A 17,943-nucleotide genomic window follows, 5' to 3' on the forward strand; every position below is an offset into this window, starting at 1 on the left:
GAGAAAACGGAGCGTGAGGAGCTAAAAATAGCGGCTGGCGAAGGCTCCCCTCCCCGCCGGCCGCGCGGGAGCTGCCAGTCGCCCGTCACCACGCGTGAGCGAGCAGGCAGGATAAATGTCCCTCCCGCTGGCTGGCAGGGCCGGGAGGCTCCAGCCCCCCTGAGCTGTTGGGGGTACGGGGGTACCGGAGACAAGCATCGGCCTGAGACCAGCCCAGTCCTGGCTGCTTCAGCGGCTCTTGTCCCTCTACAGCCCTGGCACGGCGAGGCACGTCCGAATTTGCCTCGCTGGTCGGTGCAGAGGTCAGGAAAGCGTCGCCCTCCCCGGGGCAGCAACCTCTGCCGGGCCCGGCTGAGCCGCCAGCGTCTCCCAGAGGCTGAGCATCCCCCGGGAAAGGGACGGGATGGGCACCTCGCTCTGGGTGCTGAGCATCCCCTGGCCATCAGCAGGGAGAGGAGGTTGCCCAGGGCGGGGAATTTGGGAACGTGCCCCCAGCCCTGCTCCTGCCGGGAACGGCATCCCGGTGCAGGGCCAGGGGAGCAGGGACTCCATTGCCCAGGTGCACCCCGCTTCCCCACTCCCAGGGACATCATCTGTGCACCTCGAGAGCCAGGAGGGGACATTTCAGAGCCTCTCGCCAAAATTGTGCTGTTTCCTGTTGCACACGCAGGCAGCCCGGGGAGGGGGGATATCGCTGCTGCGTGCAAATTTGAGTTGTTTTTAATGCACACTCGGGGCAGCTCTGTTCATCGCTGCCTCTCCCCTCCCTCCCTCTTCTGATCCAGCTCAGGGGTGCGGGTGGGGAACCCCCATCGCACGCACTCGGTGTGGGCCGCATCCCCCCCTCAAGGTGATGCTGGTGCCAGGCCAGGAGCTGCCTGGGCTGCCAAGATGGTGGCATCTGCTCTGCGCCCAGGCTCTGCCCCGCGTCCTTCTGCAGCGAGGACAGTCCTTGTGTTGGGCAAAACGTGGGGCTGTGACATGACCGGGTGGATTTACCAGCCGGATCCAGGGTCTCCCAGCCCACCCACACACCTCCCCCCGGGCACCGCACACCACAGGGGTGCAGCCACATATTTTTTGATTGTTTTTTTTTTTTATTCCAACGGTTTTGAGCCTGGCAATTGGTTTTGGTTGAAAGGAGCGCGCAGGGAGGTGTGTGGGCTGGGGCCAAGCTGTCCCGGCGGGTGAGCGGAGGCCTCCCGGGGCCGCGGGGCTCCTTCCCCCAGGCCTGCAGCCAGGGACCCCAATTCCGAAGAAATCTGGGGCTTTTGCACTTTTTTCCGAGCAGGCTGGCCGGGCTCCCGGCCCGAGCGGGGCTGCTCGCCGCCCCGGGCTAGGAGCCCCCTGCCCAGCGCCCGGCAGGGCAATGCCATGTGCAGCCCGGCGGGGGACGGGCCCTCGGGCGGGGATGTCCCAGCCCCCCCCAAACGTCTCAGCGGGGGCGGGGGGCGGAGGGGACGCAGCCCCGGGCGTGCGGGCGTCCCGCGGCGGGCAGCCACCAAGTGCGGGGCCAGTCGGGGCCGGGGGGCTGCGGGGCGGCACCGGCAGCGGGGCGGGGGGGGGCCCGGTCCGCGGCGGGCAGGCGGTGGGGATGGGGGCGGCCCCGGCGGCCCCGGCAGGGCCCGGCGGCGGGGGGGGGCGGCGGGCGGGGCGGGCGGGCGGGTCCCCCCCGCGCGGAGCGTGGGCCGGGCGGGGGCAGCGGCGGCGCTGGGCGGGCGGCTCGGCCCCGGGCGCCCCTCGGGCCGCTGCGAGGCGGAGGCTGCCCCGGGGCTTCTGCCGAGCGCGGAGCTGCCCTGCCCCGGCCCGCCCGGCTGGCGGCGGCACCGGCACCGGCAGCGGCAGCAACATCAGCATCCGCACCGACACCGGCATCGGGAGCGGCATCGACACCGGCACCGGCATCGGCATCGGCATCAGCACCGGCACGGGCATCGGCAGCGGTAGCAACATCAGCGTCAGCACCGACACCGGCACCGGCATCGACACCGGCACCGGTATCGGCATCGGTAGCGACGTCGGCAGCGGCCCCGGCAGAGCGCGGGGGGCGGCTGGCGGGGGTGGGTGCGGGGGACGTGGTGGCGCGGGGCCCTGGGCCGCGGCGGTGGGTGCCCCGTGCTGGCGGGGGAGCTGGGTGCCCGCCGCGGGGAGCGGGTGCCCGCCCTGGGCACCTCCCTGGCAGCGCGTCGGGGCGAAGGGGGGTGGCGAGGCAGGAGGCTGGGGAGATGGCGGCGTCCTCGGGGGGCAGAGGGGTTTTGGGGGACGAAACTTCGCGGCAGCCGCGGCGCTGAGCAGGGCGGCGGGGTGCCTCCCAAGGGCGGGTGGCTCCGGGGAGCATCGGGGTGGGCAGCGGTCAGGCGCCGAGCAAGGCTCGTCCTCCGCGGGGTGGGCACCTCAGATCAACCCCTATGGTGGCACCTCTGTTCCATCCTGGCACCCACCCCTGGCCCCCTCTCCCCCTGCCCCCTCCTCCCTGGCAGGCCCTGGGGTCACCACTGCCCCCTCCGCCCGCCCACCCTGCCCCATCCGCATCTCGGCTACCCCGACCCTCCCGGCTCCAGCCCTCGGCTTCCCGCATGAGAGCTTCCCGGATGATTTCGGGCCTGGGGAGCTGGGGGGTCCCAGGCAGCGAGACCCCAGGGAGAGCCGGCGCGGGGCTGCGCGCTGCTCCGTGCGGGAACCACGCTCATCTTGTGCCTCCTCCCGGGCTGGCGGCATCCTCTGGGGAGGAAAGGGCTTCCCCAGGCACAACCCCCCCTCGCTGCCTTCAGGGCATCATTTTGGCAGGTTGCCCCTGCAGATGCTTGGATCGGGTCCCTTTGGTCCCCAGAGCTGGCTCCTGTCCCCTGGCTGGGTGGCAGTGACGCCAAAGGGGTGGCAGAGGCAGGGTGTCCTGTGCTCACCCCGAATACTCACAGCCCATGACCTTGGGGCTGTCCCCCAAGGAACACCTCAACCCTTGCTGTCACAGGGGGCTGCCTCGACTCCTCCAGGGATGTCCCCCCTCGTCACAGCCGGGCAGGAGAGGTGGGAGATACAACCGGGAGGGGGAAACAGCTGTGCCACTGTCTCCATCCTTGATCATCTCAGCATCTCCTCCCCAAAAAGCAGGAGGTTTTGGAGGTGGAAGGGTGGTGGCAGAGCCAGGTTCTCCTCACTTTTTTGAACTGGGGGAGCCACAGCGTTTCTTCCCAAGCTGGGCTGCCGGGAGGCTGTGCCCAAGCTGCCCGCCCCAGGGGACTGTGCCGGGCTGGAGCAAGACACCTCACAAGGGTCTAAACTGGATGTCGGGATTTTTGCAGCTGTAAAAGCACTGCCATGCCCTCCCCTGCCCCTGCCAGCCACGCCGGGGGCTGCTGGGGTCTTTGCTGGCTCGCGGAGGGCTGTGCCAGCCCCAGCCTGGGGACTGTGCCGAGTGTCCCCGAAGGCAGATGGCGAGCGGTGGGCTGGAGGGCAGAGGGGGAGGTGGAGGAGGTGGCTGGAAGCTGGGGGATGCTCGGAGTGGGAGGCTGTCAGGGGTTGGGGTTGCAGCCACCCTCGGGGGAGGTCTTGGGGTTCTGCTCCCGCTTCAGCTGGCGAAACTCTGGCACCCGTTCCTGATCTGGCCCTGCGCTCCCTCGCAGGACGGGGTCCTCCAGTCCCCTGCGGGGACATGGCACCACGAAGGGTGGGGACGGGGGCAGCAGCCCTGCTCCGACCTTGGCTCCTTGGGCAGGCTGTTCTAGCGGGTGGCTCAGCCAAGGGGCGATGGATCCGGCTCTGCTCCATCAGGGCTGGGGATTTCAAACCGTGCCTCTGATCCTAGGGTGCCTGCACAGATTTCTTCCCTCCTAGGCTTTCAGTCCCTTCACCTCCAGCTCCCCAGGGGCCGGGTGGGTGTCACTGGTGTCACAGGGAAGGTGCTGTGACAGCCACCACGTCGGGGAATCCCGATGATGCTCCCCATGGATGCCCCAGCATCCATGCAGGGATGGGGAAAAACATCTGGATCGCCTCCATGCAAGGCCTCGCCACAGGGGAGGCCCATCAGTCCCTCCCAAGGGGATGCTGCCTGGGGAGCAGGACACCCTGGAAGATTTCCACCTCCCTTCTTGGATGACTTGCAGGGGGAAGGAGAAAATCTGCCAGCTGCCAGGGACCTGGGGGGAAGCACATGCCGTGGGCTCCCCGGGGAGCCGGAGGTACCAGCTGCAGCACGTGGCCTGGGAAGCTGTCAGCTGGCTCCGCTCCCCAAAATTAATTATCCAGGTGCCTGCACATGTCCTGCTGCTTTGGCAGAGCTGGGGAGCCTCCTCCAAATTCAGTGCTGCTTCCCTGGGGCACCCCACTGCCCTCTCTGCCGTACCCAGGATGCAGGAGCACCCGCGGGCTGAGCTGGGCTCTTCTTGGTGTGACTGGTCCAGCCTTTGCGGTGGGACCAGTATCCCCCAGCATCGGTCTGTGGAGTCACCAGGCAGGTGGGGACCTGGAGGAAGGGAATCTGGAGGAAAGGGACCCTGGAGGTGGCGAGTGGGGGGGGTCCCTGTGTGGCCCCTGGATGTGGTGCAAGCGCTAATGCAGTGCCCTGGGATGGGCAACACGGAGCATCGCTCACCCCAGCCTGACTGCAGCAGGACAGGGCTGCGGGGAGCAGACAAACACCCCCCAATGCCGGGAGCTGGTCCACGGTCCTCTCCTGGTGCTGACCAGTGGCAGACGGAGAAAAGGGACCTTGTGCTGGGAGAAGAGGCTCTCTCGGTGCACAACCAAGCCCGGTGCATTTCAGAAATGTCTGGTGCCTCATATCACCCCGCCCACGGCACTGCCGGCACGGCACAGCCCGGCATGTGCTTGTTGGCACCCAGCTGGCACCCTGTGCCCCCACAGATCTCCCAGCCCCTGCCCCAAGCAGCCCACAGCCCGTGTTGCAGCATCCTCACGACTCCTCGGGTTTCCCCTGGCACAAATCCCCGTGCCACCCACACACTCCGCACCCGCAGCCAGGAAAATCGAGGATGTCCCTGTCCCCAGTGTCTCAGATCGGGTCCATGGGCTCCCACCCAGGATGCTCAGGCTGGAGCAGCTGACGAAAAGCCGTTTGGGGAGGAGGGAGCCTGAAACTGCTAAAGAACGAAACCGATTTAGATGTGGGTGACACGTTTATTATGCAAAATTATAGTTTGCGTCGTCGTCAGAGCAGCTAACTAAAGGTTACGGTGGGAGCTGTATTACCCAGGGCTCAATCATCTTAATTACCTCCCATTAGATCACCTGCTTTGCAACCGAGACGCGTGGTAGGGAAAGCTCCTGTTCACCTCCCGTTGGCTACGGGAGCAAGCGCTGATTTACCTGCGGTGCCAGGTCCCTCTCCGTGGGGGCTGCGGGTGAGGTTCCACCATCCCCATGCGAAAGGGGCTGTTGCATTTTCCCCCTTGGACTCTGAACACGGACGATGGGACTGAGGGTGCACCCACGGGGTGAGGAGTGTGGCGAAATGGGCTCAGCCTTCCCGCGCAGCACCCGGCACCCTTGCGGGGTCCCCGATGGGTGCCCGAACCCCCCAGGGAAAATTCCTGTTCTCCTCCCACCACACCAGCAATTAAAGGTAATTAATTGACGGAGGTGTAGGCAGGGATGCTCACAAGCCCTGGAAGAGATCACAGCCCACAGGCCAGCAAACACTGGGCTGGCAAACATTGAGCAGCCTCCATCCCTCCCTGGGATGCGGTGGGATCCCTCCCTGCATCCCTCCCTGGCATGCCACCGTCCCTCCCTGGGGTGCGGGACAGCATCTCCCGTCTGGGAGGTTTGGGCAGGGGAACACAAGCGCGTGGTCCAGGCTGTTCGTGCGTGGGCAGGGGGATGGGCGCGAGCCGGGGGAGCTGGTGTTTAGCGGGTGATCCCAACCTGCACCCAAACAGAGGGTCTCGCTCGCTGCTGCGCTCGTGCTGTACGCGTCCTGCGTGGCGGTGCCGAGCTGGGTCACGTAGCTGTCACCTCCCCGCTGTCACCGGGAAGCCAGGAGCTGCCAGCGCTGACGGCCCTAAGGATTTACCATGTCCCCACAGTAAATAGCCACGACCGGAATATCGCTGGTGATTTTTGGGTGCTTTTCATTTTCCTAATGCCAATGAGCGGGCGGGCAGGCTGGCAGGGCCAGCGGTGGCTGCGGCACAGGGAGGGGACCTTTCTGCTGTCCCAGAGCTGCTCCTGCTCCGGTGCTTTGCCCAGCCCGTGTGTCAGACCCCAGCAGGGAGCTGCTGGCTCCTTCCTCCAGGATGCCATATTGCCAAGCCGCTCCATCCCTGCCGGCAGCAGCTTTCCCCGAGTCCTGCCTGCATCTTTGCACAGGCACCTCGCACCTCCCAGCTGCCGGGGAACCTGCTCTATAGAACGGTAAAAGCCGGAGGTGCTTGTTATTAGCAAAAAGCGAAGGAAAAATTTTCCTCTCTAGATTTCCCAGGGGAGAACTGGGAACCCAGGGGAGATCGGGCGGGACGGGAAGCAGTGATGTGCGCCGGGCTGGGAGCCCCAGGCTCCAGGAGGATGGAGAAGAGGACCCGGGATATGGTTCTTCCCTCTCCGGGTGAGCGGGGCCTGATGCACGCCCCACGGCCAACGCAGCGGTGGTTACCCATCCCCCTCCCTCCTGCGCCGGGGTTTTGGGAGCTTTTGGGTGCAGGGTAAGTCCCCGGCAAAGCCCGGCAGCGATGCTGCGCTGTCAGCCCACGTCCTCGTGCCTCTGCCTGCTGGGCTTTTAGCGCTTTGCTCTTTAACAAGACCAACTCAGGCTTGTCCAGGAATGAAATTCGGATGGTCCAGAGGGCATCGTGCATTCAGGTTTCCCCGGTTTTTTTGGCACCTGCCCAGGATGCCCCATGTGCTGCTCCCACGGGAAAAGATGCCTCAGTTTTATCAATGTCTGGACTTGTAGAAGATGCTGTGCTCAGCAGGGCTGCGTTGGGATTAAAGTGCCGAGTCCTCTGGAGCACTTTTTCCCAGCGCAGTCCAGGTCTGTGGGATCGAAAGGGGATTTTCTCTGCAGTCACTACCCTTTGGGGAAGCCAAGCCATGCTGTGGGGCACGGTGGTGAGCACCCTGCAGTCTGGAGGCACCCAGATTCGGTTTGGCAGCGTTTGGGTTTGCCCTGCAGATGCTCAGGGAAACTTTGGGTTGGGATGTCAGCAGGCGCGTGAGCTGGTATCGCTCTTACCCTCGAGCAGGACTTGCTCTGATTTGTGTTTGCAGCTTTATAAGCCAAAGTGACACTTCATACAAATAGCCTGAAATCCTGTCTGGAGAGACTCAGGTTGGATTTTATTTTTTTTCCTGGCTTTCGTGAGGGTATTAAACAGAGCTGAACTCTGCCGTCATCCTCAAGCACGATGAGACCGGGATTGATGGAGCAATAATGCACCCTTCCTTTCTCCCAGCAACTCCATCCTATGGATTTCAGCAGCAAAACCCTCCTCTTGTGCTCGTCTCCCTGTTGGCATCCAGGAATTACAGGGAATGAAGATTATCGGTCTCCCATTTTGGAGTCCTTCATTCTCACTCTGCCTTGAATGGGAATTTAGGTACCACTATCCAACAAGCCTGGATGAGCCCTGCGCAGAGCCAGTGAAGGAAAGCCTTTGTGTTTGGTCCACGCTGGTATTAGCTAGGACACGTCTCAGGTTTTAGCGTGAAAAAGAAGTTTCTAAGTCCCACAGCTGGAGAAAAAATCCTAAAAAGTAAGTCAGCCCTAAAGTATGCAAAATGGAAACAGGGTGAATAAAGGCAGGTGAAAGACCTTTAAAAGCATCAGTGTAACCCAGGGAGCGGTTTGGGTGGAATAATGCAGGCTTGGGGTGGAATAATTCAGGATCAGGGTATGAGCAGTGATGGGACTGAGCGTAGCCCTGGTCCTGCCCAGCTGCAGGGCGGTGATGGGGACCGGGGAGGGAGCAGGGGAAGGGGAGAAGAGGGATGCCAGGATGATGGAGGGGAGGAAGAGACGCTTCAGCGTGCCCCAGACCGAAGGATGAGGCAATCCAGGCACAAGCAGGAACCATGGAGAAGAGGGAAAGCAGGTCAGGCTGCGAGGCTGGGTCTGCAAGAGCAAGAGCAGGGAGGAAGGTCAAAGCGCAAAGCAGGACACAACAGGAAGGGGCTTAGAGGGTAACAAGAATTACTGCTGTAAGTACATTAGTCTAACGAGGAAAATCCGCTGCTCAGCGGCGAGGGGAGGTGGTGGGAGCCCCCGTGTTGGATGCCTTTCAAGCAATGGTGGTTGCTGGAAGGTGCATTGCATGGAGGGGCCAGCCCCACGGGTACTGGGATGCACTGGACCTTCTCAGGCTGGGACAGCGATCTGGGGAGCTGCCAGCGTAACCTCCTCTCTGAAAACCTGCCAGAACGATTCCTCAAAGCTTTGGGGAGGAGCTGAGGCCATGCGGTGAGGAGAAGCCAGGGAAAAATGGGAGAAAAAATAGCGTGAGACCTCAGTGGTGCTCCCAGCATCCGGGCACAGGTTCGCTTGGGTCCCTGCGCTGCTTTGCTCTGTGCTGCGTCACCGTCACTCGAAAGGTGCCAGGCAGGATCTGAGCTGGCTCAGGCACCTTCCCAGCCTGCCTGGAAACCCGGCGATTTAGGGACAGAAGCGCCGGTCCATGGTCGGAGAGGTTTCGCTGCCGAGGGCAGGCAGCGGGGTGCCAGCTTCCCCCACGGGCAGGCGCTGGCAGCTGCTTCCCTCCCAGCACCGCTTCCAGGAGGGATCGTCATCTCGAGGCGCTTGGGCTGGGACTGCCCCGTGCTCTGGGCTTGAAGCAAAACCTGTTCTCCATGTCGCTCTCCATCTCCATGTTAAACGTTCCTGCACCAGCCAACATCCCTGGGGCCTCTTCCCTTCTCATTTTCTCCCTCTGCCCTAGAGACGATGAGTTTGGGACAATATTTATTCCCATCCTTCCCTCTCGCCTGGGTCCTGGGAGCTGTTTATGGGCTGCTGACAGCTGACAAAGCCCATTTCTACGTGGCAGTGGGTGCCTGCTCAGCATCTCCTGAGCTCCAGCACTGGCAGCGCTGCCGCTACGTCGGGCAGGAACGCTGCTGCCTGCAGCCACATCCCTCAAGATGAAACCACCGGGACCAAACCTGCTGCCTCCGTGGGAGATCTCTCAGTTCTCCAGATTTTATCCTGTGTTTAATTATTGCCATCTGCTGTTCCAGGCTCCAGGGGCTGCTTGGTCTGTCTGGTGGCTGTTGGTCTCTGGTTAAATCAGCCCCGCTGGATTTTCCTCCCGTGTAGACTCATCGTTGATTTTCTGGATGATGCTCTCATTCCTTTCTGATCTGGGGCAGCTCTTTCCTTCCCAGCAACACTCATTTAATTCAACCTTACAGTTACGCTTTGGTAAATCCTTCCCATTTTTCATCACATTCATCGTCTCTTAATAACAGCAATGTTGTGGGGTTGCTGGTGGATTTTCAGAGGGCTTGTGCTGGGCTGCAGCGCTTCCCAGCCTGTCATCGGCAGGGCATGGCACAGACCCCATAACACATTGAATTAAACGAGCATGAAGAATCCCCCTTATAAAGAAAGCCAAGAACGTTAAATGGTCTAAACCCACACTTCCAAATTAGCTAACAACCCATCAACCACTTTGAAGGTGAAAAAGCAAATCCTTATGCCTATGGTTAAATGAATCCTTAACAAAGCTTTACAGCCATTGCTGTAACATCCTCCCAGTCCTAAACACCCCGGAGCATTTCTGGTTCATGTGCCCTGGCCAGTGTTGTGGGACCATGGTGGGAACCGCGAGATGTCCCGTGGTCCCCATGCTCCAGGTGCTGGCTCCGGCAGCAGCTATTTCGATGCTATTTCGGGCGAGCCCGTGCGCGTGGTCTGCTCCCTCCCGCCCCCCCAGCACCCCAAGCTGTTGCGTTAGAGGGAACATCCCTGCCTCGATTGCTGGGGAGGATTCATGGACAGGCTGCCCATGGAGGCGTCCGACCTGATCCGAACCCTTGGTCTCTTTGGCTGCTCCGTCCCCGGGGTGGTTCACGCCTTTCTCTGCCCATTCAGCATCTTTCTTCCTTCCTCCAGGGATTTTATATCCAGGGAAATGTGAGATTAGGTCAAACCTTCGAGCAGGAATGATGCCACGCCAGAGGGAAGGCGTCCAACACCAAACCCTGCTGCCCATCCTACCCAGACCCCCGCGGGAAGGGACCAAGCTCCTCCGAATGCCTTGGCTGGCTTCCTCCCATTGATGGCAAAGCCCAGGTCTGGCACGGGGTGGCCGCAGCATGTCCCTGCCCGTCGCTGCCTGCGCCTGGAGTCGCTGCCTGCGCCTGGTCTGTCTGCTGGTGGTAGGGAAAGGGGTGGCTGTTTCCAGCCCAGGTCAGTCCCTCGGCTGGGTCCGTCCTGCAGCTTCCCTGGCCCAAGGCTGGTAGAGGAGGAGGAAGAGGGGGAAGAGGAAGAGGAGGTTGGGTGCTTCTCACCCCAAACCACTCTCCTCCTAGGGCTGATGCTCTGGGTCTTAGTAGGGGTGTTCAGCTGTAGCACCTCCTTCACAACCCACAGATTTTGGCTTTTTTGGTCTTCAGTGAGGAGGTTTGGAGCAAAGAGCAGGCAAGCAGGACCAGGGGTTGGGGCAGGAGCCCTTCCTCCAGCTGCCCACAGGCAGAGGAGCTCCCCAGGCTGCTCCAGGCTCCAAACACTGAAGACGAGCAGTGGGGCAGCGCCCAGAACAGGGCTCAGGAGGAGATGTTTCCTGCAGCAGATCATCCTGCAAGGAGCTTGGATGAGGAAGGCAAGGTCTAATCTTGCACAGGCTGCCCAGGCAGCCTGGGCACTGGGCATGGGGTGGGGGTCTGCAGCAGCACGTGATGGAGAGCAGCACATCCCGGCCACGGCGGGATGGCAAAATCTCGCTTCTCTGCACTATCATCTCGTGATCTCTTTGCATCCCACCCGCTGGCCTTCAGCCAGACCATCACCTTCCCCTCTTGTGCTTTAATTGGTCACGGCCGCAGCCAGGTTATGTTACTGAGCATCCCCAGCCCAAACAAGGCAGCTCAGCAGATGCCCATGGTTCTCACCCATGTGGCATGAGAGCGTCAGGGCTCAGCGGGGACGAAGCTCTTGTGTCGGTAGAAGGTTGCGTTGCATGAAGATGCCTGAGGTTTGGGTCCATCCCAGCCTGGATATGGCCTTGTAGGACATTTTCTGGTTTCCCGGCGGCCTCTGTGCAAAAGGCAGCTTTTGCTGTGGTGGGGCTGGCTCGATTCCCGAGGGACTTGACCAAGGGGACATGACAAGTCCCAGCACCGTGTCCTCACTCCACCTCTTCCCAGTATCTTCCACTGCAGCCCATCTCCAGGAGGGATTAAGGTTTATTTCTGCCCTACCCTCCTATATCCCATTAGGGGCATTAAAGCAGGAGCCAGCAGCCCCGAGGACCTTCCGTGTGACTCCAGGAGCTTTTTTTAAGTTGAGATCATGTTAAACCTCCCAGAAATGGTCCCTGCTTAGAGGGGGAAATCCCTGCTTGCCGGGCAGAGGCCTGGAGTTTATGCAATGTTATTTGCCCAGCTCTGGGTTGGATTTGCTGCCTGTGGGGCCGGAAGGATGCAGCAGCGCTTGCCACGGGGCAAGCATTGGTACCTTGGACCTTGCTCCCAAGGGAGCCCAGGGATGCAGGGGACAGGGGACACCCCGATGGGCTCCCTGTGACAATGATGCTGCATCCCAGGAGTGCTCAGGATTCCCCCCCTGACAACCCCCCAGGGGTTTCGGTCCCCTCTGGGGTCCCAGCAGGTTTTATGTCTGTGCCAGCATGAAAGTCCTGATCTCTCTGCATGGCTTTTCGGCGCTCTGGGTGAGCTTACGGGGTGTAACCCCTGCCCGTGTCCCAGGCACCCCGTCCCTGGTGTCCCTGGAGATGTTTAGCTGCAGGAAGGAGACGGGCGGGATCCAGCCTGGTCTTGAAGGCCATTTATTGCCTGGTTCTCAGCGCTTGAGCCAGCAGGAGCCGCTGGGGCTGCCGGGAAGGCAGCTCTGATCCAGCCTTGCAGGGCTCCTGTCTTGCTGGGATGTGCAAATAATCAGTCCGTGTGTGCGTGCGTGCGTGTGCACGTGTGCGTTCATGTGTGTATGCATCTGTGCGTGCATGCCTGCGCATGCGTGCCTCTATGCGTGCATGCATGCGTGCGTCTGCGTGCATGTGTGGTGGCATGTGTGCATGCGTGACTTTATGCGTGGGTGTGTGAACATGAGTGTACACACATCCGTGCCTGTGTGTGCTTATGCGCGCTCACGTGCTCACACCAGCACGCAGGCCTGGCGTGTGAGCTCACCCCAGCTCACTCCAGCCCCTGTTCCCGAACGGCTGCCAGGGTGACACGGTGGGTGCTCCGGTGCCGTCACGGACGCTACGCGCCGCCTGCCCGTGTGTCGGTGCCGGAGCAGGGGCTGCGGGGCCCAGGGCTCCCGCCGCTGAGCAGGCGTTGCTGTGGGGCGCTCGGTGCCGGATGAGGGACGTGAACTTGAACGTGTGGGGTGTGATGAGAAACGCTGTGACCAGGAGGTGACATGGCTCCGGCACTAACGGGAGCTGGCAGCAGCCCTCGCGCTGACATAGTGGTGCACACGTGTGCTGGCGTGCATGCAGGGCACACAGCGTGCACATGTGTGCCGGGGGTGCCATGCATGCACACACATGTGCTGTGGGACACATGCATGCACATGCGTGTGCCAGAGGATGCCTGGCATCCCCTGTGAATGCCTGTGAATGCCACATGCATTCACACACATATTGCAATGCACCACGCGTGCACACTCATGTGCCAGAGGGTGCCATGCTTGCACAAACATGTGCTACCGTGCACCACGTATGCACATACACGTGCCAAGGGATGCCAAGCGTGCACATACATGTGCCATGGGGCACCATGCATGCACATGTGTACCGCAGGCCAGTGTGTACACACGCGCCAGTGCACACGCGAACGCATGAGCTCCAGAGTGCCATAGATGGTGCCCGTATGCACACACACCCGCGCAGGGAGCATCGCGCCTCTGCTACGTCTTTGCCATGGCACAGCCACCGCTCGCAGGGCTGCTGACCCTGTCCTCGTCACACACCTGAGCCTCTCTCTGTGCCTCAGTTTCCCCACCTGAAAAGGGCCTAGGTCCTGCCCCACGCGAGGCAGCTGCCCCGTGACTAATCACCTCCTGGGTTAATCATTAATTTCTCCTCCTCACACAGCCGGGGTCACTCGTCCCGCTCAGCACGGCGCCTGCGCCCAAGGACTTGGGGACCTTGGCTTGTCCTTGGCCGGAGAGTGATTCCCAGGGGGACGCTGGTGAGTTCATGCCCCCCACAGCAGAACAACCTCCCACTGCCACCAGCTTGGGGACACCAGTCCCAGCATTGCCACCAGCGTCCGGCCTGGAGGGGACGGGGCTGCTTGGGTGATGGCTTGGGGGTCCCTGCGCTCCATGAGTGGGTAGAGTGGGTTTGGGGAGGGCGGAGGCCACCCCTGTCCCTGCAAGGTCCCGTGCCATCCCCTGCCTGCAGCTGCAAACACCTTCTGCAAAAGTCAAAAATATTTACCAGCGCTGAGCAAACATCCCGGTAAGGTTCCGGCAGTGGCGTGCACCGGGGTCGGATCCACGCCGGTGGGATCTGAACAGTGCCTGATGCCGGGGGCTTCCTGGGAGAGCCCCCCGCCCTCCCAAGAGGACCCCAGCATCACCACTGCCTGCCTGCTCTCCAAGGGACACGGTGGGGTCTCCAGGTTGAGGACAGCGTGCCCTTCTCCTGTGGCACTACGGCTGGTCCCGCTGTGCCCTCCCAGTCTCCCTTGCTGTCCCACCTCCCAGCTGGGTGCCACCTCCATGCCCCCATCCCTGCCCTCCATCCGTCCCTCGCTGCCCCGTCAGCTCCTCCTGCCTGCCCACCAGGGACGAGAGGGCCCTGCCCTTCACAGCCCGTCTTGGTGTAGCCACGCTGGGTGCTGTGGGTGCCCTGCATGGGGACGCAGCCTCTCCCCCCCCCGGAAGGGCTCCCCGCTCCTTCCCACCCCGTTGGCACCAGCCCCAGGAGCCATTGCTGACCCCCTGCTCTGCCTCCCCCCAGGTCGGAGCCGGAGGGGACCCAGCCGGGAGCCCCCATATCCCGTGGGGTCCCTCGCGGGCTGGGAGACGTCCGGAAGGGGAACCGCCAGGCCGGGGAGCAGAGCAGGACCTGGGCACGGGGGAGACGCGGCGCCAGGCCAGGCTGGAGGGTGCCCGGTAAGGCTGCTCGGGGAGGGGGTACTAGTGGGACCCCTGAGGACCCCCCTTCCTCCGTGATGCGGTGACCAGTGGAGGTCTCAGCACCCAGCGGTGCCAACCCTGGGGACGGGGGAGTCCCCCGGGCAGCGTGGCCCCTGCCTTCACTCCTGGAGAGCCTTCAGTGAGGGTGGGCAGAGGGGCTTCTAGAGGGCCTAGCCCTGCCTGCCCGGGCAGCTGCAGGCAGGGGATGCTGCCTGCCCTGAACGCGAGCATCCTGCCTGGACCCGGCCACGCTCCGCGCTCAGGGGCTGGGTGCCGCCTCGCCCAGGGGTGCTGATGGGGAAGGGGACTGTGTCTCTCCAGGGTTAGCATGACCGAGGTGGAACCCGTGCTGGACTTCGCATCCTCCGGGAGAACAGGCCGGCGCAATGCCCTGCCCGACATCCTGGGCTCGCCGGCCGGCGTCAGCCCCTCTGACCTGCCCCTCAAGCTGGCCGAGATGTCCCTGAACGCGGGTAGGTGATGGGGCAGATGGAGGAGAGCACGGGACGGGCAGGAACCAGGGTTGCTCATATCCTCGTCTCTCCTCGCAGGCAGCGCCCAGGAGATGCAGTCGCCCTCGGCGGAGGTGCCCCCTCCGCAGCCCCCCAGCCCCGAGCTGAAGGACACGTCCTAACCCGCTCCCTGCGGGGACGTTGCTGACCCGCGGAGGAAAGGGGAGGCCGCGGAGCCTCAGCCCAGCTTCCCTGGCACAGCCGGAGTCCGCTGGGTTTTCCTCAGCGCTACCGCGGCGAGACTGTCGGGCGTGACCCCCCGCCACGGGGGGGGCATCGCATGGCGGGGACCTGCCGTGACCAAGGGGCAGTTCCCACCCACGCCCTGGGCGAGGACCCGGGGGGGGGATTTTTTTGCCTCCCCAGGTGGAGGAATATTTTTCTTCTGGGGCATTTGGCAGAGCCAAGCACCGGGGGTTCGGGGGGGGGGGTTTCTCCTCGTCGCAGGAGCAGCCCGCGGGTGTTTCTAGCTGAGTGTGGTGTTCACTGTGATGTTTTGGGTACCACCGCTGTCTCCTGGCCTTTCTTCCTGGGTGATCCAGAAGCCTTTTTCAAGAAGAGGGCGGGGGGAAGCACTGCACAACCCCAACAGCCCCCCCAGCCCTTAAGCAAAGCCCCCCCGCAGCCAGCACCTTGCTGAGGGGTCCCACCATGGACTGGAGCACCCCAGCGTGGTCCCTGCCCCGGGAGTGCGGGGGTCTCGGCTCCTTGTCCCAAGTCACCCTCTCGGCTGGCCCCCGGTCCCTGCGGGAGGGAGGCCGCTCTGCCTCTGGGGGAGGATGCCAGTGATTTCGGAGGGGGGAGCGGGGTGATGCTGTTTTAGGCATCCCCAGCCCTGCACATCACCCCGGCCCCCTGTGCTGGGCCACCCTGGGTCCCCACGCCTGCTCCCCTCCTGCAGCCTTGGGATCCCCCTCCGTGTCCCTGCGGAGAACCCGGGGAGGGGGAAGCAGCAGTGAACGGGGCCAGCCCGGTCCTGCAGCGCTTTGGGGACGTGCGCGAAATGGAGCCGGGCTTTCCCAGGCGCTGGCCGTGCTCCCCAAAACCTCCCCTTCTGCTGGCGGGGGGACGGGGACCCTCCTGCCCGGGCAGGGAGGGGCTGGGGGAGGCGAGAGGCCGGGAGGTGCCTGGGTTGCCCGGGCCCTGCCCAGGCCAGGGGCTGGTTGCCCAGGCGGGGCTTTGCTGGCCGGAGGCTGGAGCCCGGCGGAGCGGTCGCGCCTTGTGCTGGACCCAGCTCCATACGGATGGTCACCTATAGCTGTCGCTGTGGGACCAGCAAATAAATCCCGAAGCCCACGTCCACTCTGGCCACCGCCGGGGTGGTGACCGGCTCTGGGAGAGCGTGTGGGGCCGCACACAGGGCCACCGTGTCCAGCAGCACCCGTCCCCAGCACCCTAGGGTGGCCCTGGCCACCCCCCGGCTCTTGGGCTGCCCGTCCCTTGGTGCGGAGGCCAGCGCCGGCCGGGAGGTAGCATTGCGTGTGCGTGGGCATCCGTGTGCGTGGGCATCCGTGGGTGTGCGTGTGCATGGGCACCCGTGGGCATGGGTGTCTGCGTGCACGGGTGCCTCTGTGCATGGAGCACCCACGTGTGGGCACCTTTGTGTATCCATGTGCGTGGGTGTTGCGCACACGGGTGTCAGTGAGCATGTGTGTGCGTGTTCATGGGTGATCCTGTGGGTGGGTGTCCGTGTGTGTGTGCGCTCCTGTGGGTGGGTGTCCATGTGTGTTCATGTGCATGGGTGTCTGTGTGCACGAGTGCTTATGTGCATGAGCACCCGTGTGCGTGGTGGGTCTCTGTCAGCACGACTCTCCGTGTGGGTGGGTGTCCCTGTGGGTGGGTGTCCACGTGCGTGGGTGTCTATGTGCCTGGGCACCCGTGTGCATGTGTGTTCATGTGCATGTGTGTCCGTGTGCATGGGTGCTCATGCACCTGAGCACCCGTGTGTGTTGAGTCTCTGTCAACATGGGTGGCTGTGTGCGTGGGTGCTCCTGTGGGTGGGTGTCCGTGTGCGTGGGTGTCTGTGTGCATAGGCAGCCGTGTGCATGCATGGTTACATGCATGGGTGTCCATGTGCATGGGTGCTCCTGTGGGTGGGTTTCTGGGGGTGGGGGTGTCCCTGTGGGTGAGTGTCTATGTGCGTGTGCAGCCATGCGCATACATGTTCATGTGTGTCGGTGTCTGCGTGCATGGGTGCTCATGTGCGTGGTGGGTCTCTGTGAGCAAGGGTGTCCACATGCATGGGAGCTGTGGGTGGGTGTCTGTGTGCGTGGGTGTCCATATGCATGGGCAGGCGTGTTCATGCGTGTTGTCCTTGTGTGCATTGGCACCCATGTGCGTGGTGAGTTTCTGTCAGCATGGGTGTCTGTGTGCGTGGGTGCTCCTGTGGGTGGATGTCCATGTGCATGGGTGACTGTGTGCATGGGTGCTCACCGTGTGAGTGGGTGTCCATGTGTGCGGCTGTCTATGTGCACGGGCAGCCCTGTGCATGGGCACCCACGTGCGTGGTGGGTTTCTGTGAGCATGGGCGTCCACATTCATGGGAGCTTCTGTGGGTGGGTGGCTGTCCGTGTGCGTGGGTGTCCATGCGTGTTGGGTGCTCCTGTGCATGGGTGCTCCTGTGGGTGGGTGTCCATTGCGCGTGGGCAGTCACACATGTGAACGTCCACGCCTCACGGTTCTGGTGTCGCGGGGGGAGCCTGGGAGCGCGTGTGGGGACCAGGGCTGTGCAGATTTGGGACACCAACGCCCAGGAGGGTGAGGGGACGGGGGACAGCCCCTGCCCTCTTCGTCCCCCCGAGGGCCATGTGGGTGGGTGTGAGTGGGGGCTCTGGCTCCCTGGGGACTTGTCCGAGGAATAAATTGTCTTTCCCTGGGGACCCGTGCCCTGCGGGTCCCAGCCAGGGCCGGGGGACACCCATCCTGCGGCGTCCGGTGCCTGTCCCCCCCAGGGACGCGAGGCGAGGGGGTCCTGCTCGGAGGCAGTGCTGGCGGGAGGAGGCTGAACACGAGCTCCCAGCTATTTTTGGGCATCTGCGATGACACCTTGGGGCCAGGGAGAGGGAGAAAGTGTCCCCGCGTCCCTCCCGGACCTGGTCACTTTGACCCCGATGTCCCCAAGATGGGGGGACATGCTGTGGCCACGGG

The 17,943-nt window shown here is 63.1% G+C and overlaps 1 protein-coding gene across 1 annotated transcript; it reads left to right on the forward strand.

The window, feature by feature from the left end:
* Nucleotides 1-14,612: 14,612 nt before the first annotated feature.
* LOC140662180 (cAMP-dependent protein kinase inhibitor alpha-like) lies at nucleotides 14,613-14,918 on the forward strand. Its single transcript, XM_072885324.1, has 2 exons — nucleotides 14,613-14,757; nucleotides 14,836-14,918. The coding sequence occupies exons 1-2, from the start codon at nucleotides 14,613-14,615 to the stop codon at nucleotides 14,916-14,918; spliced, it is 228 nt and encodes a 75-aa protein (XP_072741425.1).
* Nucleotides 14,919-17,943: the final 3,025 nt, after the last annotated feature.

Source organism: Ciconia boyciana, chromosome 21 (genome assembly GCF_034638445.1).
Source record: "Ciconia boyciana chromosome 21, ASM3463844v1, whole genome shotgun sequence".
Classification (NCBI taxonomy): domain Eukaryota; kingdom Metazoa; phylum Chordata; class Aves; order Ciconiiformes; family Ciconiidae; genus Ciconia; species Ciconia boyciana.

Excerpts from the sequence above, each read along its gene's own strand:
- LOC140662180 (XM_072885324.1), top strand. The coding sequence starts at position 14,613 with ATGACCGAGGTGGAACCCGTGCTGGACTTCGCATCCTCCGGGAGAACA. Across the intron at positions 14,758-14,835 it reads CGAGATGTCCCTGAACGCGG|GCAGCGCCCAGGAGATGCAG; the intron begins GTAGGTGATGGG and ends CTCTCCTCGCAG.